Here is a 26,125-nt window from a genome sequence, read left to right as displayed (position 1 = left end):
CCAGATGTTGGAGCCGAAGGTGGACGTCCCCCCCTGTGAGCTGAGCGGAGGGGTCCTGGGCGGGAAGGACCTGGAGGGGGTGATGGGGATGGAGCTGGGCATGCCCCGCCCGCCCGGCTTCCATCACTCGGAAGGGGAGGAGAGCAGCCTGTACCCGTCCAGCCCCTCGGAGCCCCACAACCTGGGCAGCCCCCGCAACTCCTCCCCCCTCACCCCCCTGGAGGACATCTACACCCCGCTGGGGGGTTCCGCCGACAGACACAGGGTGCCCCCCACCCCACCGCCCTCCACGGAGGGGGAGGACTGCAAGAGCATGGGCAGCTCGGAGCTGGAGATCTGGAAGGTGGAGAAGAGCGAGATGACGGAGGAGGAGGAGGTGAGGAGCGGACTGGAGGGAGACTACGAGGGGGAGGAGGTGGAGGTGGGAGAAAGTGTGAAGAGTACTGAAAGTGAGGAGATCAGAGGAGATGCCGACGACGAAGGAGGGGACGACGAGAGACCGCCGGGGGAGGCGGGCGAAGGGGAGGAGCCGGCCCCGAACGAGAACGCCGGTACGGAGGAGGAGGAGGAGGGGGAGGAGGAGACCGCCTCCGAGCCGCCGGACGCCACCGCGCCTCCCTCCTCCTCCTCCTCCTTCGTCATCCCCGAGCTCCGGCTGGACCGCACCTTCAGCGCCGACGCCCTCTCCTCCCCGTGCAGCGCCGAGGGCGAGGAGGAGGAGGAGGAGGAGGACGAAGACGACGAGGACGAAGAGGAAGACGAGGACGAAGACTCCGAGGACGAGGAGGAGGAGGAGGAGGAGGACGACAGCGACGACACCTGCCTCCAGCGCAGCGACAGCAAGCGGCGCAGCATGGTGGAGGCCACCTCCTCGGCGTGCGAGAAGCACGGCGCGGGCGGCGGCGGCGGGGCGTGCCGGCTGAGCGTGCAGAACTCCCTGCGCCGACGCACCCACAGCGAGGGCAGCCTCCTGCAGGAGCCGCGCACCACCTGCTTCAACTCCAACAACGCCATCCACTGCCTGGAGGGCGGCGGCGGCGGCGGCGACGGCGGGGGCCACCACAAGGGCGGCGGCTGGACCCTGCCGTCGCCCAAGACCCTGACCAAGAACGGGGGCTCCATGCACCAGCTGTGCATGCTCTTCTCCGGCCGCAAGGTAAGCGCGGCCGTGTGGTGGTGCTGGGGGTGATGGTGGTGGTGGTTGGGCGGGCAGTATAGATAGTTTACAGGGCAATTTAATTAAAGGATGGGGTACACCTTGGTTATTCTAGGTTACCTGAAAGACTAGAGTTCAATGACCCCAGTGACCCTCTTATTTGGTCATATTGTGTTTAGATAAATTCACAAGCACCATTAAACATTTAACAGATTACAGAGTGGAATACAGAAGGGATCTATATTTCATGATGGCATTTAAGAGCCCCATCATCACAAATGTAAGGCTAATTACAGTTTTTTAGTTCCCCCTGTTCCCCAAAGCCCCTGTTCATTTATAACCCTGGCACACACACACACACACACACACACACACACACACACACACACACACACACACACACACACACACACACACACACACACACTCACGCACACAACATTTAAGATTTTATAATTGTTTCAACGTTTTTAATAAGTTACTTACAAGTGAGTCGTACAATCAAAGAATACAATCATAATTAGAGTGAATTGCTGAACGACCTAGTTTCTAACAAAAAACAACTGAGTGGGGAGTAGCCATAGGAATCAGAAGGACAAGGTTTTAGTGGATAACAGTTAGTTATTTGAAGTACAAATTATATTGAAGTACATTTCAACTCATTGCATTCTAATGTAAAGTAAAAGAAAAGTATGCGTCAGTTTGTCAGACGTTCAAAACACACTCAAAAAAAGACTAAACAAACCACATGAGTCTTATATTATTTTGCAAATGTCAATATTTGTCTCTGTGATTTTATGAGACCCCCTGGTAAAAGAGTTCACGATGTTAGTTAAATCCAGTTAGGAGAAATCTCTAATGGCTGAGCAAATGTTGGAAATAGTTGGACACGCACACACACTCACACAGACGCTTGTCATGCACACACACATGCGCACGTGCACGGTGACCCTGTCTATATCGGTCCCCGCTGCTCTTTTTTTAGCCATCACATGAAAACTCATGACTTGGCGGCCACACCGGTCACATGCGAAGCCTCTTCTGAGGAATATCGAACTCTTAACACCAGTTATTTAATCAACAAAGCCGGGCTTGTTCCACAATCTCCACCCCTCCCCTGAGGTCCAAGACACGTTCACCACACTGACGTTGTCGGCCGAGGGATCTGATGTCTTCCGGAAAGACTAGGGGGAAAAAAACAAATCAAAGGTCTCAAATCGCAAGTAAGCTGCTTAGCATCGCTTAGGGATGCAGTTAGCAGTGCGATTGAATGTCGATCAATATCGCCGTCATTAAATCCACCTCAGGGAGGATTCGCTCACACACAGCTGCAGAATGGTCAGAACGTAAGGGTCACCATTTTAGACGACTCAAAACTGAAGCAAACAATTGGGGGAAATACACAGAAACAGTTGCGTATAGTGTACATAAACCTGTGTGTGTTCTATAGGTCTATAGGTGCATGGCAAGTGAAAGTAAGAGCATGGTCATTTACTTGACGTGACTATGTTTGGCCACGCACTTGCCTAACTTAAAAGTCAGGTGATTGCATCTAGATCAGCTCAGTGTAGACCGTTTTCCTTTTGTGTGGGGACCCCTTGTGATCAAGTGATGAAGTGCATTTGAGGAATAGGCTTGGCATGATTGGAAAATCCAATGTTGGTTATTATCTATGAACTGAGATTGTATTGGACATTTTTGTTACCGTGATATGCCAGATATGTGAATGATTTTGAATTTTTGTTTCATTAGCCTGTTTAAAACCAACTACTGGAATAATGGTTGTGATTCCGTAAACACTGCTCTGTCAGGAATGACTCATAGATTGAACCTTCTATTGAATGAATGGTCATTCAATTGATTTAGCGCACTGATTTCACCCTTGCAGATACATAAGATATCTCAACCCATGGATAGATTATTTGCAAACTACACTTTACTTTTCAGAATGTGTGTTTGAGATGGAAGGTCTTATATCGACTGCCCATCAGTGCAGCGTTTGATTGGATCGCGTTAGCCATCAACTGATAGGGCCGCATGACTAGAGTGTCCCCCCAGAACTAGCTATGCCCACCTCTTGCTCATGTCTGTCTCTACAGTTATCCCTTTAGCAGTAGCTGCTACTGAAAATGTTGAAAATAAGAAAATAACTGTTTAATATTATTTTTTTGCATTATGCCTATTTTAAGCGTTTTAATCACAAAAATGAATATATTTATAACATAAAAAAACATAAACATTTCAGTTGCAACAATAATGCAGTGTACTTTGAGGGAAAGGGCATGCCGTCTTTCATTTCAAAGAAAGTTAAAAGTTATCCAATTTACAACTAGAGGAACTGACCACTAGAGGGAGCCATGGGGCCCTCTGGTGCCTCTCCTCAGCAGAGCCAATAAACCCCCTCCACACTTGATGTAAGGGCTCCTCGCATCGCACCGCTCAATTCACCTGTCAACAGGGACCATTAGGCCAAGTGAAATATTAGCTCAGCCACATTTGCTGAACCCACACCATTTAGCATTCGCTCATTTAGCAGGCTGTTTTTATCCGAAGCCACGTCCAGTTACTTTCTTTAGAAACATGTTGAAGGACGGGTTAGGGATAAGGCTATCTTGTACCCAGTGAAACGTGTACATTAGACTGTAGAGGTCCATTTGGTTTAAGCCAAGGACCTTTTGGCTTTAAGTGAAACACATACACAGAACAACAATAACAAGCATGTTGGTCATACATCCTGCCAAAGGACACCTTGACACACACAGTCACCTTCACTCATTTAACCATTGTTAAGATTAAGTGTGTGTGTGTGTGTGTGACATCATCAACTAAAGAGATGACAGGCGAGGGTATTTAATTAGATGACTCAGAGTGTTTACTGCAGCCCACAGTCACCACCAATCAACCGCTGAAGAGACCTGAAACAGATCATAAATGTGCTGCTCTTCATCATAGCTTGTATTCGTTCTGTTCCAGCAGGCCCAACAATCAGTCAGTTGCACTAGGTAGCCTTAAAAGGTACTGTGTGTGTGTGTGTGTGTGTGTGTGTGTGTATACCTGTGTTTGTGTGTGTGTGTGTGTGTGTGTGTATACCTGTGTTTGTGTGTGTGTGTGTGTGTGTGTGTGTGAGAGAGCAGAGGAAGGAATGCTGTGTAGACGGTGCTGTGGCGTGTATCGGTCTTGGCAGATTAAAGGGGGATTTTACTACCTATTTGCGTCAGGCCCCCCTTCTTCTCAGGGGCCCTAGTTTCCATGATTCCCAAAAGATCTTCATCACCTCAAGCTCCACCTTCACCTTTCCATCCACCCTCCAACCCCTCCCTCCCCCTCACCCCGCTTCTCTCCTCTGATAGTGCATGTGTGTATTTGTTTGTGTGTGTGAATGTGTTTGTCTGTTTGTATTTGTCCGTGCGTGTGTGTGTAATTATGTGTATTAGTTATTCTCTGTGGTACAGATAATTGTGTGTGTGTGTGTGTGTGTGTGTGTGTGTGCGTGTGTGCGTGCGTGCGTGCGCGCGTTATCTTAAACTTTAGATTTGTTTTAAGCTGGTGAACTGGGTAACGAGTCAGCGGAACTTTACTGATTTAATGGACTGCAAACTACTATTACTACTGCTACTGTGAATACTTTAAATACTTCTACTGCTGCTTCTACTGCTCCCACAACTATTACTTTCAGATCTGTTTTATATATATATACATGGTTCAGGCCCAGGGGGGTCAAAGATTTGACATATTATATATCCATTCATGATTGTACACAGCTCATAAAAAGACCACGGTATGTACACGGCCCCGGCAATGCTTCGAGGTCAATGACTTCTCGGATTACACAAACAGCTTAGAGCTACGCAATCACTGCTGGCCACACAACACAACGCACGCCGAGCCACAAAATCGCAGCAAGCTACACAACAACACTTCCCCAAGAGGCAGGGACCCAAACAGAGTAAAAATTACATTTCTTATAGTAAATCCAAAATAAGTCGTGCATATATATTTTTGGAAGAAAGGGCGTCCTAGGAAACAATGAGTGTATGCAATTAAAGTCCTTTCCCCTCATCCCCTTGTGGGCTGGCTCTTGAGGTGGGCCTTGTGTCGAGTGCTCTTTAGAGATGCAGATGTGGACAGCACAGGATGAGAGGAAACAGATGCACACAGCAACCTTTTTATAGCCATCGGGCAGTGTTGTTGTGACAGTTCTGTGTACAATAAAGTAAATGGCAAGAAATGATGATGGTTCTCGTGATGGCTGCAACGTTTTAAGTGGGATGATACACTGTAACATTTGTGTTGTTGCTCTTCTTGTCTGCCTGTCTATATGTATCTGCCAATATAGTGAATATATATATGTTTATGTATATATTATGTCAATCTCTCCTTCTGTCTTTCTTCACGTACAGAGTATATTTGTAGAACAAATACCTAGCAGACAAGGTTAGATTCGATGTGATTTTTCAATGTGACCTTTATATTTATATTCATTGCCCACATTACACACAATGAAATTCAGTTAGCATCAAGCCAGATAGTGCAAGGTTGCACAAAAGCCAGGTACAGTAATAAAGTAGTATGTTTAGACTTTATATACTGAAATGATGAAGATTTTATCAAAATTACACACTTAGATATATATATAGATATATACATCTATGCAAACAAAAACTAAATTGAAATGCGTCAGAGTTCTATGTAGAGGATTTAGAGGATAGCATTCTGTCGTTTCCAGAGGCAGGTTAATGGAACAATAACAGGATACAAAAGAATGATTGCAAATATCATTATATTCAAAGTACCAAGCCTGAAATGAAAAACTCACAAATTTCTCACTCTTTTTCACCCAGATGAGGTCTGTAATTGGTTTGCCTCATTTACATAGCCTTGCTTTCCACACAGTACATTGTGTTAAGTGTACCCGGGGTCTATGTTGAGAGAGTTATATCCACAGACTATGTCTCATCTGTGAATCACCGCCGGTGGAATAAATTGTTGACTCTTTAATCAGAGTAAATATTTGTTGTCATTCCCAGGCGTCGTAGGAAGGTACTTTGTTTGGGGTATTTTTCACAGCTAAGATACTTCCTGTAATGTATTCACCACAAAGGCCCGGCGTAAACCGCAGCGTGCGTAGAGAGCGTGAGCGATTGGCGATTAATGCAGGACATTCAGGACTGCCCAGTCTGTGTTCCTACTCCCCAAAAGGAAAGCGGGAGACACCTCACTGCTGAAATAGATGACTGCATGAAAAATGAGGTTAGGATGTAGAAAAGACCCAGTACTTTTCCATAAACCTGTTATTTAAGTGCCATTGCCCATTCAGTTAATATCTAATTTGTTGTGTCTCAAATTGAGTTAAACTGTGTAGTAATAGACAATATATGTCTGTATATACGGTTTATATTAGTAAAGGTACAGATAGGCCAGTTATAGGTCAGATAGGTGTATGCCTAACGGGCCTTGAACTGTTGCCACAACTATTTATAACTGGTTTTATATGTTTACTCTCATGTTGGTGCACCAGGGGGCATGTACTCGCTAGGTGTTTCTCCACTCAAATCCGTCCAGATTAGCCCTCAATGGCAATTCTTCCCTCGATAGCAAGGTTCTTCCCTCGCCCACGGTGGTCAACACTGTAATCGAGCACAGGGATCAATCTACACCGATAGGACACTTAAAAACGTCTGACTTAATGAAAGTTTAATGGCATTGAGGATGACCCGCTGTGAGCAATGTTTGTACAAAATATCTTCTTCTTCTGGCTTCTTCACTAGTTACACAGAATGAATGTCTCTTGTGCCCAGAGTGGCCAGAGAATGCAGACAGCGAGTTGTCTGTGATAAGCATACACAAATGAGAACAAGTGTTGGTTTTTGCAGTAGCATGCGGTACGGTTACCATGGTGTTTGGGACAAGGCCGAGGTCGGGGATAAAATGCCCACCAGTAATAATGAAGGTGATATGTCCAGTTGTGTAAGGACTGCGGCAGTCGGGCCCAGACAGGGAGAAGGGTTATATCAATGCGGTTGGACACGACCATCCAAACCAGTAAATACATCTGAACAGAACGAGTAAATATTTACTCCTATAGTCTCGTCCAGACATTTACGCTGATGTCCGGTAACATTCAAGAAGCTGTTTTCACGGAAGTGTTTTAACAGGAAATGTTTTTGTTTGTTTATGGATAGGGAAAAAGTCTCAGACGGACCAAACATTCCCCTGAAACACATCCCTCTCCCGTCAATGGAAATCATGTAAACAACTATTCATTCACGCTACCAAGCTAAAATAGATAGATGTGTTTTGTGCTTGTGTGTGCACATGCGTGCGATTGTGTTCGTGAATCTTATGCAGAAAAGTAACAAGACCTACGTGGGAGTGTGTGTGGATGATGGCTGGTTTAAGAAGCCATCATCCACACACAATTCCATAACCTATAAATTATACAAATCAGATTGTAACTTACGTAACCTACATTATATCATTACACTTATCTATGATACTTTGAAATACAAACAAAGCAACATCACATTAGAACCCGTCCACTTATTCTGGAAAGGATTTGTCTCTGGTAGGGAAATATTGGCCATATTAATTCAGGTGCCAGAAGGCTAGTGTAAGGGGTCGTGATAAACAGAAATATGCTGAGGCAGCACTGCCTCACAGTTTAATGTGAATCCACTCACGGTCTGCTAAGCACATTAGCTCTTTAAGCATGCTGCAGAAATCCTTTTTAGGGAAATGTCTTATGCTGCGCCATCATGTGTTATATGACACGATATTATGAAGCCTCAGAGGCCTAGTGAGAAAATATAAAAATGACATACACATAAAGTGATGCAATCCTGCATACACATACACACACATGCACATGTGCACACACACACACACACACACACACACACACACACACACACACACGCACACATGCACATCGTGGGCCTGTCGAGATCAACATGGCATCAACATTCCCACTATTCCCACTGGGCCCATACAGTATCTTTAGTCAAATTAGGTGTACTCAAATTGTACGACACCAAATGCTAGACATTCACAAGTCCAACTCGCTAACACAACTACCCAAATCCAGTCAGAACGGTTATGTAACACTGGGGTATAGCGATGTAAACTGTCCCTGGCTTGTGGGGAGCCGTTTGGCGCGACGCTCCTCAGACATGTGTCTACTCGACACATGTCTGAGGAGCCCATGTGAGGCCAGTGGATTCCCTTTCCACCGCTGTCAGCTCCAGACCCTCCTCCGCCGCTGGTCCCGCTCTATTTATTATGCCGGCCCGACTAGTCTAGACAACATGTTATTAAGGATATGAACTATGATGCTCACACACACACTCACTGGTGTAGACAGACGCACCCGCACAGACATACACTTACAAATGTTAACATACAAACAGATATACACACACACAAACAGATGCAAGCGCAGCCACACACACACGCACACGTGTACACACACACACACACACACACACACACACACAAACAGACATGTACACACACACACACTCACACACACACAAGCATACAAACACAAACAGAAAGTCATAATGATTCATACAAACAAACACACACACTTTGTTCAACATTGCCTGAACCAAGTAATTATGGACTATGATTAAAAGTTAATAAAGGCTGTATTATCAGCCATTTGGACGCATTTCCTCTCATATTTTCCACTCAAACATGCGCTGAAAAAAAGGGCCCATAACAGTACATTCATCATGTCCGCTGAACAGAACATTTAATAATTGCTATCATCATTATCAAATAATGATTGCAGAAGGCCCCAATAATTAAAGTTGGGGCCTTTTCATTGGGGTTATTATGACCTATTTATGCCCTAAAGAGGTACTTGCCGGGGACTTATCAGAAGAACGTCAGTGCCAAGTCTGACTCCGTGTTGTTCTGTGAATCAGACAATTAAAGACTTGAACTAGAACAAGCCCTGCGTTGGTTCTCAGTGTCCTAACGTTGTCGTAGTGCCGATGCCAGCGTAACGTTGACTCACCCTCCGTTTAATAAATGCTGCCGGTAAAAGTCCCCGTTGGCCAGCGAGGTTAATGCGTCGGAGCTGGGAAAAGCCAACGCTGGGAACATAGTGAGTCTCGGTGCGAGAGCAGCTGACGTGTTGCGTAGGAGTGAAGGGGGGACCTTTGTTATGGTGTTTTTCAAACACGGAATGACAGATGTCTAATTCATCTGATAAATGCTGAAAGGTTTTCCATTTGGCTCTTTTGCCGCTAGCTAAAGTGCAAGACCAAGAAAAATAAGGATGTATGCATTTGCCGTCTTGAGTGCAAATTAAAAATGTGACAAATCATGAAATATCCTCTGGAAGGATTTGTGGAAAAAATGTGGGAAATAAGTAAATATGACTGATAATACAACTTTAACTAACTTTAAATGGTGCTTGTATCACATTTAATCTATGCATGCCATAACAGCTCAATGACGAAATACCTAATTTAAAAGATGGGTCAATGTTTCAATCCACACAAGTCTACAGAAACCATATGATCATTTTGCATTTGCCAATGCATAGAAATGTCTTCTTGCAGGGAGACCATGCTCTCCGCCAACCTTTACAGCATCAGTGAGCATTATGGGCTGGCACGGCGCTTCACATGGTGTCCATAGCAAGACTAACACAACAGAGCATCGCACTGACGTCCAGACATGGCCAGACACAGTCCAGAAGCCAGTTGTTTCATGGTTACGTGGCGTGCGCGTTACTCTTCATGTTGTGTATGGAGGCGGTTGCCATAGCAGTGTCTTCAATGAGTCATTCAACAACAGCAAGAGCTAGCTTCTTATACATAAGCGCAGCCAATTGGAAACACAAGCAGCCCGCTAACTGTTGGAAGAATTTAAACATTAACTATACTACAGAGAGTATGAATATAAGATACCACTACTACTACTATTACTGCTGTTTCTACTACTACCTATGCTAAGAATACTACTTGTATATTAAAAATGATATTATAATTCAAACTCAAACTAATTCTAACTGCTGCAGATTCTTAAGAAGCATGTGTGAATTGTCAGAACAGTTGAACGCATCAAAAGGCTATTAAGAGAGATCTTTTTTAGATGCCAAACTCACACCGCGCTCAGTTCTCACGCCGTTGTCGTCGAAAGACACATTTTAAGTGACTCTTGATCTCTAAACGCAGACGAGAGCCCTAGATAAGAAACAAAAAAGCAGGGCCTGGCCATCACCACAGCATCTGTTGGTCTGCTGTCGTAATGCAGGCAGGAACCGGGCTCCATCATGTTCATACTCCACGAGGAAGGTGGCCAGGTGCCAGCTGAAAGGCTTGTGCACAGCTGCGTATCATCAGCATAACGATGCAGCCAGCGTCCCTACTGATGAGTTCAACCTGGGGGTTTTCAAACTGTGGGTCGTGAACCTTTGAGTGGGTCGTAGAAGGGGACCGTAGAAGGGCCGTGGGATGACTACGGTAAACATGAGGTACAATAATGAACCACTAATTAACATTAGTTCATGCAGTAATAAATGTTTTTATTATTTTAATTTTTATTAGAAGCGTAAGGATAGGGTTAACCAAACGTTTTCCAAAATATATATGCATGCCTACATTTAATTAGTTTTAAGAATGAAAGGAGGAGTACTGTATGGATGAACATTGAGAAATGTTAATTAGCTTGTTTTTCCATTTTTTTTATGCATTGCATATTTTAATGTGTAAAGTATTCTGTGGGCCCCAAGGACTGCATCTTCACTGGGGGTGACCCACACTCCTCGGGACCTCCTAGACAGAAGTAATCAGCTACGCCAGAGGAGCAAGACAGGAACTCATGCAGGGCAGAATCAGACAGGCTATTGTTTGACAGCCATGTGTTCTGGGATAACACTGCGATCCACAGCCACAAACAATTACACCAAATAACCAAACATAAGCACTCAGTTCAGCTCAGGTCAGTCCCAACTGCAATGCCATATGTACACTGTGCTTCAGGATGAGCATGTGTCTCGCAGACTCAAAGGGGACTTTCAGAAACCACTGAGTCCTGTCCCAAAGGAGAAGAGAGGAACGATAGCCTGCTGCTGCCTCGGGGTAGGCTTAAGACCATAGTGAAAGGTTTATCCTAATATGTATAATCATAGATCCCAGTTTGAATGGTAAAGCACAAAGCCTTTGATTACAAGGAAATCTGAGATAAACCAGGCATTGAGAATTGTGCCTGAAAATTGTGAGTGTGTTTCTGCGTGCATCGGTGTATCTATGTGTGTGCTTATGTTTGTGTGTACCTATGTGTGTCATTGTGTGTGTGTGTGTGTGTGGGTGTCATTGTGTGTGTGTGTGTGTGTGGGTGTCATTGTGTGTGTGCAAGTGTGTTTGATTGTTTGTGTGTGTGTGGGTGGGCGGTTGATGAATCTAAGCAAACCTGTGACTCAAATCTCACAAGGATCAGCAGTCCTGCTGTGTACCTCTCTCTGGGAGGGCGGGCAAGAGAGAGATTGAGGGGGACCTTTAACAAGAGCACAGTGTACTTGGACTGTATGCAAACGATGTGTTCTACCACATGGAGAAATACCCCTAGTTGGAGATCCGAGTGCTGTAGCCGTACATAAATAAAGAAAGATAGTCACATGCCAATGCTTTAACACTACCTATTTATATCTGTCACACTCTCTCCTACACACACAGACACACACACACACACACACACACACACACACACACACACACACACACACACACACATACACACACACAATGTCAAGCGAGAGGGTGCTGCAATGTAGTAGCAGTATACATGCTGTCCTCAGGATGTGAACAGGGTGTTATGCTGTGTGTGCACATTGCATTTCCCCCAAACACAGTACGTTTTAAAAGATCTTTCATACCCACTTCCTGTCCTCCTCATGTAGTTTCACAGCAAGTCATGACGAGAACACCATTGTGTGGAAAGTTAATAAAAGAGGTGTGACTCACAATGCTTCAGAAACCTAAGTAGGCGGAACTGAAGCATTGTCATTCTTTTGTTGAGCTTGAGGTTTGAAAAACATGTACATTGTGAGGAGAATGGCGGGAATTCTCGAAGGACACCGACTTAAATGTTACCATGGCTTTGTGTTTATAAAGGGAGGGAGAGAGACAGAGAGACATTGGAATGATGCAAGAGCGCTTGCACATTGTAGAGAGCGTATCAAAGACTCCCTTGTTAACTGATTTGGACAGAAGAAAAAACAAAACCCAAGTCCAAAATAGATAGGAGCATTTTATCGAATCATCGTCGAAATCTAATTTATCTGTGTAAATGCAGAGGGGCCGTTTTGGAACATTTTGGTTGTGCAAGTAAATGAAACAGAGAAGGGTGTGGTAGTATTTTGAGGAGTAGGTTCTTTTTGGGGTGAAAGGGGGGATCAAAAGCAGAACCCTTTAAACAACAGAACCTGGTTGGAGACTCATTAGTGGTTCGAGATTATTAAAGAGAGGGAGGTTTTTGAAAAGACTTCCAAAAATAATTCGGAATAAAAATCATGTTCACAAGGGCTTCAAACAACCTAAAACCCCCAATCGGCTCAAGTTAATAACCCTTTAAATATAATCAATTCCATACCAATTTAGTGCTTCGGACTACTGGATCTGTTCTCGGAACCCATCTAAGAATGGGTGCTGTACCTCTCTCCATCAGTCAGCCTGTTATAAGACGGGCGGTGAAGCCAATTCCCCCTGGGTTGTTTACTTGCTGTGGCCGGCCAAACCAGGACCTCTGATGACCTTCATCTGCCGTTTTATAAACCGCCTCCCTCCCTGGCCCGTTACCCCAGAGGTCCCTGGCTGCCACTCCCCCTCCGCCTCCCTCCCTCCGTCACTCCCTGCGTGCCGCCATGCCCCTCGCCATGGTTTCCCGGTAATGGAGGGGGGGCTTTTTTATCCCGCCTTCCATAAACTGGCTCCCACCCCCTGTATTTATTTAGCTTACGGATGGAGCTCTGCCATATAGGCAGACATTCAGGCCTGGTAATAGACAGGTCCACACACGGTCCATGGCTCACTGAGGCTGTGTTCACACCTAGACACCTAAACACATACCCCCACCCCCACCACCCGCTTTCCCTGTGGAACACACTTCATGCACTATTACATGCCTTTCCACCCCGTCGCTGACACACACCAAACACACACACACACACACACACACACACACACACACACACACACACACACATTTGCACTTGTGCGTGCACCCGCCCCCACACACACACACACAACAACATATCATTCCGTGTACCCATGGTCTTCACCCCTCTGAGCACCCTGTCTTATAACGCCGGGGGACGGCCCCCATGCATTAAGCCCTGAGAGAGAGAGAGAGAGAGAGAGAGAGAGAGAGAGAGAGAGAGAGAGAGAGAGAGAGAGAGAGAGAGAGAATACTCAAAGGCTAAAATGAACAACCCTTATATCCCAGTGGGGAGGGGGGCCCTCAGTCATTACCTTTCCCACTGTGTCGTGAGCACACATCGCAAGGCCCTTAAGTTAGAGCTCGGTGTTGACAACAACTTGCTGGATATGGGAGGGACCCCAGGCCTAAGGGCCAACATCCGGGGAGGCCCGAGGGCCGGGTATCACTCGGCGTGGGGAACACTCTGGCCTTCTGCAAGGTTAAGATAAGAATTAGAAGAGATGTGTTGAATAAGATCACAATAGAATAAAAAGTACAAGTCAAATAATAAGTACAAATAGAAATACATTAATGCATAGATACATAAAGAAAATCCCGGTGTCTTTATATTTACAATTACATGTACTTTTGTACCTTGTACTATGTACTAAATGATATTGGTGTGTGTCAGAAGTACAGTACAAATTGACATTGAGAGTTGTATATTGTGTAACATTGAAAGTGAATCATAAAGAATAAGTCAGGGAGAGGTGAGAATTAGTCTGAGCATTGTTCACTCACACAGGAAGTAGTTAAGACAGGAAGCTGTCCCTTGAGCATGGCTAAGGGACGAAACAAACCACGCAGCACACAGCGCAGTGTATTCAGACACACACAACAATGCCTTTTTGTCAATGCGTGCATAATGTGCTTTAATTATGGAGTGACTCAGTCTGTCTGTCTCCCAGGTTTCCTGTCTTTCCTATTCCTAATTACCGTTATTTGCGTTTGTGTGTGTGTATGTGAGTAAATCAGTTTGTATATCCGTGTGTGTATCCGTGTCTCTGATAATCTGTAGCCAAAGTTCAACACACAATCGTTCAAAAAATAAAAATGCTTGCAAACACTAAAGCGAAAAACGCAAAAAACACTAGACCAATTTTAATACATATAAATAAATATATATTCTTTGCTAATAACAATTGCACAATGATGAATACTTCAACCAGTCATGTTTTTATGAATTCCATTAAAGCTACATTCACTTCACAAGAGGACAGTAGCCTCTTGCTAGCCTCATAGCTCATGGGAAGCTAAAGTAACAGATAATGGGGAATAAGGTTTATTTCATTAAATCCTCACCTTCTTAATTTGGCTTTGTGTTGAAATAAATTGACAGCATTTCGGGTAAAACCTACCCGAACGCTGGAGGCCCTGTCCTCTTTTTGTCCTGCTTTGTGTTTTGTTTGGAGTGAGACATTAAAAGCCACCATTGTGTCAGAGTGTGTCAGAATGTATCATTACTGAACAGCTTGCAATTAGGGTAAAACTTTCTCCTGACGCTTTCCAAGAAAGCTCTAGGGGAAAACATTTCTCGGTAATAACCGTTTGTTCATTATTAACGACTCTTTACGTATTGATGCTCAGAAGCTATTCATAATGTTGGTCCCGTGAACTGAATAAAACCTCTCATACATGCCATCACAACAGCCTTGGATGACAGGGCCTTCATTTTTTATTTATTTAACTTTTATTTAACAAGAAAAGTCCCATTGAGATTAAAAATCTATTTTTCAAGGGAGACCTGGCCAAGACAGGCTGCAGCATACAAAGCCGACATTAAACACAGCAAGCGACAGAAGACCACATTCAAGAAGAACTAGAGGTCAGCACAGGGAACTCGTAACTTTTGAAATTAAAGAATTTAAGAATCTGCCTCTGATTCTTTCATTTTGGATCTAAAAGCATTTAACGGAATACATTTGTTCAGTTTCAACTTTTCCTGCAACGTGTTACATGCCTTGGTTGCAGAATACACAAAAGCCCTTTTGCCATTTTCTGTACGGGCATTAACATTCATGCCCTGGACCAGAGAGCACTACTCTTTGGTGATTTCATCAACAGCAACAACTGAATATTCCTAAAAACGAAACACACTATGGAACTGGAGTTCGGGCAGGGCATATTGGTCGGCATAACTTTAAAAAAAAAATACTCCCATGTTCTGCTGATTTTAGGATGGAAGACTTTAGCTGGGGGGGGGGGGGCATAACAGCCAACAATGTTGTGTTTAGGTGCGACCTACATATCAATGTGATGATGTATTATCACATGATAAAATCATACACTAAATTCTGCATTGGACTCAGGGGAGGTCTGTAGAAATATGTCACACAACCTTCCATCTGTCTGACTCTCCTCCATTGAAGCCCAAAAGTCCTTTATTTCCTCCTGTTCCCTAATTTAGCCCACACTTTCATCGTGTTGACATGTATTTGTAAGATACATGCCATCAAAGAGCAGGTAGAGGATGAACAGACTATGGACATTGAACATCTATCGAGCAGACTATCCCTTGTCCCTTATGTACCAAAAACATGGAATTCCTTGAATTTCTCTCTCCCTGTTTGGGTTCAGACTGATAAGCCTAGGTAACCACAGTCTGGGTACACAATAGCAGGTAGCTGGTGTATATACTTATGTTATCCAAGGCATTGACTGTAACCGGAGAGAGAGACAGAGGACTTCCTCTGCTGTCGATTGTCTATTCATGATCCCTTCCTGTTTGTTTTGTTTTTTTCTCAAAGAAAGGGAGAGCGTGGAATGGGGGATCAATTAATGAGTATTTTCTGACAGATAACGTAATCCAAGGAAAGAAATTTGGGTGCCATGAATAATTATAACCACACTTTTGCAAATCGTAATTGGCCTTTTATCTTTCACGTTTATTAAAATGTCCAAAGATATTGGTTCTTTGGTTCTCTCTCTTGGCCGTTTTTCCATACTGTTAAGTCATAGCCGGTGTTGTTGAAAGACGGGAACAGGCAGAATAAGATAACCCCAACCCTCCCACCCCTCCCAGCCCTCCCAGCCCTGACCTATCAGAGGAGAAAGGCAGCTTGGTGTTGTGCCAACTGTTGTGTTAAACCGCAATAACCTCCCATTCCTCTGCCATGCATTCCCTACATTTCTATCTGTCCTTGTCCTCTCTCTCTCTCTCTCTCTCTCTCCCTCTCCCTCTCTATATACATATATATGTGTATGTATCTCACACACTTTCTCTTTCGCTGTCTCTCTGTCTCACCATCTCTTTGTCGCTGTCTCTCTTGTTATATCTCTCTATCTCACCATCCCTCTCTCTCTGACTCCCTATCTCTGTCTCTAGTTCTGTGTGTTAGTGTGTGTGTGTGTGTGTGTGTGTGTGTCTTTCTCGCTCAGTTTCTCTTTTTCTGTATGAGAAAGAATTGCCCCCTGTACGATTGTGTATGTACAATCGTTGCACGTGTTTGGTTTGCAAACAGAACATGGCCCGGTTTCCATGTTTTCCCTTCAAAACAAGCCCCCCCCACACACACACACACACAAACACAGACGCACACACAAACACACACATACATACACGTGTGTGTCATGCATCCTTAAGAACATGCATCCACATGGGTGCATCTGTGCCGAAAGAAAACAAAGCAAAGTGTCACGCGTGCAACACACAAGCAGTCCTGTGTGTGTGCCTGTGTGTCCATGTTTAATGATATACATCTCTGTGTTTGTGACAAGCAACCCTGTCCTAAGTGATTTGTTGACATCTTTATCCCATGGCCTGCAGTGGGGTTATAGGGTCTTGTAGTGTTTGGCAGACCCAATGTTTTCTTGCTGTCTTCAGTGTCAGTGAAGTGTAACACTGCTCTACTCTCTCTCTCTCTCTCTCTCTCTCTCTCTCTCTCTCTCTCTCTCTCTCTCTCTCTCTCTCTCTTCTCTCTCGCTCCCTCGTTTTTTTTCTTCCCTTACTTCAGTCTTTCTAATGCACACACAGACATACGCACACAGACACACACACACACACATGGAAACACACACACACACACACACCGACTGCACAGTAGATTGACTGTCTTTTAAGCACTGGAGCCTTACAAGTCTTTTCTAAATATATCCCTTGGTGTGTGTGTGTGTTTGTGTGTGTGTGTGTGTGTGTGTGTGTGTGTGTGTGTGTGTCGGGGGGATTGGTGGCTGGGCAGGGATGTAACAGTTGGAATGTAGAAAGAGGGAGAGAAGGAGAGCGAGAGACTTGTATTTAACTTAGAGATAGGGTTAGTGTGTGTGTGTGTGTGTGTCTGCATTTACTGTTGATTTTACTTTTTTTGCCAAAAAGATGGCTGGTCATGAACACAGTGTAGAAAGAAGGAGAGAAGGAGAGTGAAGGAGAATTAGACAATAAGTAATACTTGGGAATTGTGTCATTGGAATACATTGGTTTGATCCTGAGCACACCCATGTCTGGGTGCTCCCTCTGAGGTGACTGAAACCGCAGCATAATAAAATAAGCTCAATTATTATTCACGCCTGAGAATGACCTCACTGCGAACACCCCCCCTCAGGTGGTCAGTACAGACCTGTGGGAGGTTGTGTGGATGAGGGCTGGGTTAATCAGCCTAACCCGGTCAGGTCCGATTGGACTCTGGGCCTGGTTGAGGCTGCACACCTGTTGCACATTGAGTAATCAGTGAGCACAGTTTAAACCAGCCATCTCCACCCACACTCAAGGAGTTCTCCCGGATGGCAACAGCACCAGGCCATGTATCGTCAGCAAACCTTTACAATAAACCGGATGTCTCACCCCACCACCCTGCGTCCTTTGTCAGGAGTAGCCCAAAGTAAGTCACCTAGGCGGACTGTGGTGGGGCAGCCACCTAGGTGGCATGTATGTTCACTTTGCTGCAGAAACATACCCACATCGACACACATCGTTCTTGCGAGTGCTAAATTGAAGGTCCTGTATGCAAGTGATTGTGAACGCATTAAGTCTTTCCACTGGGTTCCATCTAGAGCTGGGCGATTAATCGATTGTTAATTGTAATTTAAATGTATGGCTCAGTGCGATGTTTAAAAATGAAAAATCTATTTTTATCTGGTATTTACGTAAGCGCCACCACTTCAACTTTTTCTGAGGTCCTGTAGTTCGTAGTAGCGCACCATGACTGCATGCGCTGAAAAAATGTTTTTTTTTGCCAAAAAAGGCACACTCTCCTCAGTCGTGTGGAACTGGTTTGGGTTTGCTGCGTCCGACCTCGAACAAGCCACTGTCTGCTGTAGAGTTTGCCCAAAGTTGCTTGCCCTGTGGCAACCAAAAGCAGCAGCACAAGAAATGTATTCCAACATCTTAAACTGAGGCAGCTATCCGAGTGGGAGGAGAAAAAGAAAATATTTTGGGGCCTAAAAATATTTTTAGGCCCTACTGACCAACCACTGGCTACGGTCAAGGTACACGCACCGGATGCGTGGCAGAGACGAGACAGACATAGCCCTTCTGCTTCTTCTACCGTGTTCACATACTGTGTACACAGCTGCTCCCCATCGCATAGGTCCACACGCCCCATAAGGTAAAGCCTTTGGCAGATGTGGATTGGCCGGAGAGGGGGCTGGGTGACATTCCCTTTGTCCTCATTGGCTTTCAGGAAATGCCAGATGACAGATGGCCTCTGGGACTTCTGGCTTTGGATGATGTCATGCTTCCTGTCGTGCCCGTAGACACACACGCATGGTGATGGATATTGGATTGTCATGGATCCTGTTGACTTTTTGTTACCTGAGCAGAGTCAATAGGATGACCATGAGTGACAGTTCAGTAACGCTTTCGTTTGGGATGGTATCAGTTAATCAAATTGGGGAATGGGGACACTGTTCTAAATGGGCATTTGACATTTGTGTATGATGCTGCAAATACACACACACACACACACACACACACACACACCTACCTATTGTATTCACTAACATGCCACACAGATGCAGGCATGTGTGTGCGCGTGCAGGAGCTCAAGAAGGACCATGTGTTGCCATCTGTGGCCAAGCTGCTGCAGCTCACATTCTACCGTGGTCTCCCAATACAATGGGTTATTCTTCAGGGCTTGTGCCTCACACACTCATTCTCTCTCTCTCTCTCTCTCCCTCTCTCTCTCTGTCTCTCTCTCTCTCTCTCTCTCTCTCTCTCTCTCTCTCTCTCTCTCACTCTCTCGCTCTCTCTTGCTCTCGTGCTCTCTCTCTCTCTCTCTCTCTCTGTCTCTGTCTCTGTCTCTCTCTCTCTCTCTCTGTGTCTCTCTCTCTCTTGCTCTCGCGCTCTATTTCTCTCTCTCTCTCTCTCTCTCTTCTCTCTCTCTCTCTCTCTCTCTCTCTCTCTCTCTCTCTCTCTCTCTCGGGCAGTTTCAGGCCATCAGATTAGTGTTGAGACCCCTTCCCACCCCTAACCCCCCCCCACCACACCCACCCACCCACCCCCTCCAAGCCAATCAGAATGCGGCGTTGGGAGCAGAAATGTGTGTAATGTGAAACCAATGGTCTTTTGGCTCAACACTTGAAAACCTACAAAACAGTAGGAAGCCCTCACAAACCACTCTCTCTCTCACATACACACACACACACACGCACACACACAACCTCACACCCACACACACAGTCTCGCACACACACACAAACACAGAGAGGCAACACCTACGGACACGCAAGAGTCTGTCTATCTACGCATACAGTCCATTGGGTTGACGGAACATCTCAACCTACACACACACCACGCTACAGTTTAGCCTTTAGCCTTAGCCTCAGCGACGGGTTGGATGCCTGGAGGTAGCGGTTAGCTCTTCGCGGCTTGAGCTAGCTCCCGGGGGGGGGGGGGGGGGGGGGGGGCCTCCGGGGTTCGGAGGGCCAGACGGATGATGCAGTGTGTGATCTGGTTCCTCTCGCCACAGCTCAGCTCCGGGTCGACCTGCAGCTGCGAGGTCTCCTCAGACGGGAAGAAGAAGAAGAAGTCATCCAAGAACCTGTAAGTACACGCACACGCATACACCCACACGTACGCACGCGCACACAGTGTATTGTGTTCTTGGCATTACGCTCTGCTATGAGAACCCCTATCCTCCACATGTGATACTTTGTATGTGTAATTTGAATATTTTTGTAAGTATGAAATTTCTCTCTCTTTCTCGCGTTTGTCAAGTGTATGTTGACCAGAAGTAAATGATTGAAACACTGGCAGAAGAGCAAAATGACAAAAAGGAATAGAAGAACAGAGGGTTGAGTGTGAACAACGACAGGGCAGAGAGAGAGAGAGAGAGAGAGAGAGAGAGAGAGAGAGAGAGAGAGAGAAACTGAAGTGATAAGGATTTACATAAAACAATCCTGATCTTACTTACAGCGTCCCTTTGAAGCCAGTATCGCCACAACCCGGCACTCTTCATTATTCAAATATCCATTGAGTTATCCGTGGTTCATATTAATCCACCACACCGGAGTGCACTGTTCTTTTGTAACATCCATATTGACAATAGAGGAGAGTGATGATAAATTGGTTGGGAGTACATTTTCACTCCAGGCATCAGGGTTTCTCAGTGTGTGTGTGTGTGTGTGTGTGTGTGTGTGTGTGTGTATGTGTGTGTGTAAAAGGTATGTGAATGGTGACTGCGTTAATTGGATTTGTAATGGATTGTGATACATGTGGGGACAAGGGGGCCCTGAGCAGTAGTAGCCCCTGTGTACCCCATGAGGTGACAGTGAGTTTAACCCCGCCAGTTAGAGCACATGATCACGTGCTTTATGAGGTGCTAAGTGCTGTGGTGGCAAATGTGTGTCTCCCGGGCGGTAAAGGAGCAGGTGAGGGGGGGGGGGGGGACTATATGGTGTGTGTGTGTGTGTGTGTGTGTGTGTGTGAGAGAGAGAGAGCCTGTGTGTATTTGTTTGTCTACACGCGTATGTGAGTATGTGACAGCCTATGTTTGTGTGCGTGTATGTGTGTGTGTGTTTTCCTGTGTATCTGTTTGTCCCTGGTTGTGCCGTATGTGCATGCGCACGTGTGTCTGTGTATGTATTTGTGTGTGTGTGAGCCTGTACATTGTGTGTTTGGGTGTGGTTATGTGTGTGAGCGAGAGTGTTTCTTCAGAGATGTCCGTTGACACCTGGCTCGCTTTATCAGCTGTCGATTGAGCCTGTTCTGTGTCTAAGGATACAGGCTCAGTTAACACCTCCAGGAAAAACAAACTCTTCTCTTTTTGGCCTTTTCCTCTCCATTCAGGATTGCTCTCTTAAGAGATTGGTTCTGCAGAGCCTGTGTTTGTGTTCGGTTTAATCAAACCCCGGGATTATGTGATTAAGATTCCAGGGTTTGTTTACTTTGTAAGCCAGTAGAAGTGGCTCTATTGTGGCTGTATCTTTTTATTTTTGCATGGTTTCAGGAACCTATCTTCAACTATTAGAGGTTCGATGACGCAGGAAGATCTCTGATGATCATTATGAGTGGAAATAATAATGAACGAATGTCCAGAATCATAATGCAGTCATCTGGACACATCTGGAAGTATCATCATCATTATGATTTCATTGATTTAAAGAAATTGATTGATGGGCAACAGATTGATGGCTGAAAGAGTCCAGAGTCTGTGATATTGACAGGAAATTGCATTCTCTGTAATATTATATGCTGGCATTGTATTACTGATTTAATCAGTGCATGCAGCAGATGGGATCCAATACAAAGCTTTTAGGCTCTAAGAACACAGTTCCTCTCACTGTTTCCTTGCTGGATGATCGATTATGCTTTTTAGACTTGTACATTTGTGGTTTCACTTTTTTGGGTTGGGGTAGTATGACCAGTGTCCTTTTAAACAATAACACTTTATAATGTTGGATACATGTTTCGTTAAAGCAGAATAAAAGTTACAGATACATCTTCTCTTTCGTACACCAGTTCACAAAATGGATTATGGATCACATGACAATGTTTCTGGTTGTCTTAAACACACATCAATTAAATAATGACAGCATTTTCAGACATTTTTGTAAGAAAATCCATCCACTGTCATAATTTCAGTCATTAAGGCCATTATCCTTTCAGAGATGGCCCCCCCTCCTTTCATCGAACACTGACATTTGGTTCCAGGCATGGCTCAACGGAGTCAACAGGTCCAGGGCTAATGCCGTTGTTAAGATCTAATGTTATGTCTCTTAGACAACCTTCGAGTGTCTGGCTTTTGGTACTGACCCACAAGTGATGACATGCGCTAGTGTACTGCTAGCGGTTGCTAGACTAGAGGATGCTGGAGTAGCGGTTGCTAGACTAGCAGCTGCTAGACTAGATGTTGTTAGACTAGATGTGTTAGAGTAACGGTTGCTAGATTAGCGGTTGCTAGATTAGCGGTTGCTAGACTAGATGTTAGAATAGCGGTTGCTAGATTAGCGGTTGCTAGATTTGCGGTTGCTAGACTAGCGGTTGCTAGACTAGATGTTAGAATAGTGGTTGCTAGACTAACGGTTGCTAGACTAGCGGTTGCTAGACTAGCGGTTGCTAGACTAGATGTTAGAATAGCGGTTGCTAGATTAGCGGTTTCTAGATTTGCGATTGCTAAAACTAGCGGTTGCTAGACTAGATGTTACAATAGTGGTTGCTAGATTAGCGGTTGCTAGATTTGCGGTTGCTACCAGTTGCCAGGCTAGAGGCGCATTGTAAGAGAGCTAGCAGGAACTGAAATGATAAAACTGTCGAGGTTTTGTCCCTTGGAATACTGTTAAATACTGTCACTATGTTAACCCAATGGCATCAATATGGAATAAATAAAGATGATGAGATGATTAGATAGAGTTATTTAGATTCCATTATGAGCCTCATCTATAGCTATTCATTTGGAACTTTGCAAATTATTTATACATCCATTTACACATCATTTCTTAATGTAGTACTAAGGGCATGCCTCATGTATCGCAAAACCTAGAAAGGATTGCTGATACTGTGACCTAACATTACAACCTGAGCTCTAAATGCTGCTTCATAACATTCCCTGGAGTTAATAAGATTAACCTCTCTTCTGTTCTGCAGTGATGTGCATATAATTACGACAGACATTATTAAAAGGGTGAGTACGGGCCGGGGATATCAGTCTCAATAAGAAATCTGAGCAATGCAGACCGCGACTTAGACCAGGGCTTAGTTGTAATTGGTTGCTGGACTCCGATTCAGGCCCAGCTGTTTAACACTTAAGAGTGAGGGAAAGACTTTGTTGGTGGTGTTTAGGAGCCTCAGGGGATAGGGTGAAGTCGGACCAAACTTCCTGTTCATGAAAGTCTTAATGGTGTATCATTGCAGACTATTTTTAGATCCACCATATCCTCCTTGTGCCATTATGACCCCTCTATGCCACTTGTCTTGTTATACTTCTGCTTTTCTCTGTCTGTCACTCTTGCTCTCTTGTCTCTCTCCCTCTCCCCCTCCCTTACTGTACGTTCACACAAAAAACTAAAAAAGCTGTAAAGCTGTAAATGAGAGCTGAAAACAGCTCAACTCTATGCAAATGAGCTAGTAGCGTTTCAGCTGTAAATGACCGCCAGCCAATTGGAATGTAGATATCTCGCCGGCGTGGGTCCCAGTAAACAAACGCGCAAGTGCGATATGAGCTGTAAATATTTTTGACAGCGTTGCGTTTTGAGCTATTCGGCGATTTTGCATCTTTTACAGCTTTTGGTGTGAATGTACAGTCAGTCCCTCTGTCTTTGTCTCTGTCTCTCTCTCTCTGTTTCTGTCTCTGTCTCTCTCTCTCTGTTTCTGTCTCTGTCTCTCTCTCTCTCTCTCTCTCCATCTCTGTCTCTGTCTCTCTCTCTCTGTCTCTGTCTCTCTCTCTCTCTGTCTCTGTCTCTGTCTCTCCCTCTGTGTTTCTGTCTCTGTCTCTGTCGCTCTCTCTCTCTCTGTCTCTGTCTCTGTCGCTCTCTCTCTCTCTGTCTCTGTCGCTCTCTCTCTCTCTTTCTCTGTCTCTGTCACTGTCTCTCTCTCTCTCTGTATCTCTCTGTCTCACTCTCTCTCTCTTTCTCTGTCTATGTCTGTCTCTCTCCCTCTCTCTCTTTCTCTCTCTCTCTCTCTGTCTTTCTCCCTCTCTCTCTCTCTCTCTCGCTCTCTCTCTGTCTCTGTCTCTCTCTCTCTCTCTCTCTCTCTGTCTCTCTCTGTGTCTTTGTCTGTCTCTCTCTCTGTTGCCCCCTCCCCCCATGTTGCCTGTATGTAGAACAGCTGTTTTCCACGGATGGGGGAGGGGGTACCATCCATGTTACACACCTTCCCCACCCCATTCCCTCTCGTTGATCATCGTTGTTGGCTTGTTGTGACACGGTCCAGGTGTTTCTAAATCCCCCCCCCCGCCCCATACACACACAAAGCGCTCAGGGGTCTCTGAAGTCCACTTTCTTCTCTCCTCTCCCCTCCCTCCCGCTTAACCGGAGGTCTGTTGTCTTGAAGGGTGACGGCTGATCAAAGAGCCCATCATGGTACATCGCTCATACAGTCCAACCCTCACACCCATCCATTATCATGACTGGACTTGTACTTTCTGCTTACTGGACCTCACCATACTCTTAGGACTAGGTTATACTTCACCTAGTTCAGTCATTGTGCTTTGCTTTACCTTGTAAAGAGAATTCCACACAAATTAAGATAATGTTATATGATATATATTATAATTATAGATTAACATGTTGTAAGCATGATGCAGTTTGGATCATGAACTGTATAATGTGTGTGTTAATCTAATTCGTACAAATGAATAATAGGAATCTATTTGAAGAAGGTCTGCAACAATGTCTTCGTTATCATCATATCTTAAATAGGACTTACTGAAATTGAGCTAAAATCAGGAACAATTCCCTCATCATTACCAGGAAAATCTTTTGAGTTACAGAGTTAGTTGAGGACTTTCCCACCGTCTTGACAAGAAATAAAACATGCTGTGTGGTGTATACCGCACGGTGATTGGCCGGTGGCAGAGAGACCGCCCCCTCCAGACCCCTCGGGACTATATAATGCTCAGAACACAGCCTCAGAGGGGATTAGAGGAATGTGATTGTGGAGCAGGCCCCCTGATGTTCTGGCGCACATGCGACGCACACACCAGTTCAACCTGTGCAGGCGGGCTCCAATGTTTCTCACTATGGTCGACTTCTCTGAAAAGTACCTGGAAAGGTAAGAGAGCGGCCTGTGTGTGAGTGTGTGCATTTGGGTTTGTGTGTGTGCGTGGGGGGGGGGGGGGAGAGTTTGGGTTAGAGAGAGAGCGAGAGAGAGAGAGAGAGAGTGTGGGTATGTTTGTGAATGAATGCATGCATGACTATATTATCCAATCCACAGCAAAATTCTGTCTTCTTTTAATGCCAAAAGGCAGGAAGTTAAAGATCAGCAATAGCATCAGGAAGGACCGGATAACTGTGTTTGTGTGCGTGTGCATTTTGGCTATGCATGGCAGCGCTGTTGTCCCTTCCACAAAAAGAAAGAGAGAGGCAGAGGGAGGGGCCGGGGGCGGGTTCTCCGGAGGAGAGGATGGGATGTGACCTGTGCGATGGAACTCATTGGACGGGCTCGCTGAGGGACAATCCCTTGCGGCGCTCCGAGCACTCAAACTATTTTAGAAGCCTCTCTGTCTCCAGGCTGCTCCTCTTTCCAATTATACGTTCAGCCTGGATTTCAGGAATAGCAGCGCTCATGTGGTCTGTGTGGCGGGCAAGGTGAGCCGCTGCAGAAATAGACACCTTTTGTTTGGCGGAGGGGCTCCGAATGGACCGAGACCGGCTCGGGATAGATGTGCG

At 45.2% G+C, this 26,125-nt stretch overlaps 1 protein-coding gene across 2 annotated transcripts in view; it reads left to right on the top strand.

Annotated features, from left to right (window-relative positions):
* rgs3a (regulator of G protein signaling 3a) overlaps positions 1–26,125 on the top strand; it is a 56,354-nt gene that overhangs the window by 18,860 nt on the left and 11,369 nt on the right. For both annotated transcript variants that reach the window (XM_079756022.1, XM_079756021.1), the window contains exons 2-3: positions 5–1,156; positions 20,269–20,342. In XM_079756022.1, the coding sequence (XP_079612148.1) occupies positions 5–1,156; positions 20,269–20,342 (1,226 nt within the window). The remainder of the gene's footprint in view (positions 1–4; positions 1,157–20,268; positions 20,343–26,125) is intronic.

Source organism: Pollachius pollachius (genome assembly GCF_949987615.1).
Source record: "Pollachius pollachius genome assembly, chromosome: 18".
Classification (NCBI taxonomy): Eukaryota; Metazoa; Chordata; class Actinopteri; order Gadiformes; family Gadidae; genus Pollachius; species Pollachius pollachius.
Note: the sequence above shows the minus strand (reverse complement) of the source record. Positions and strands in the feature narration are given on the sequence as shown.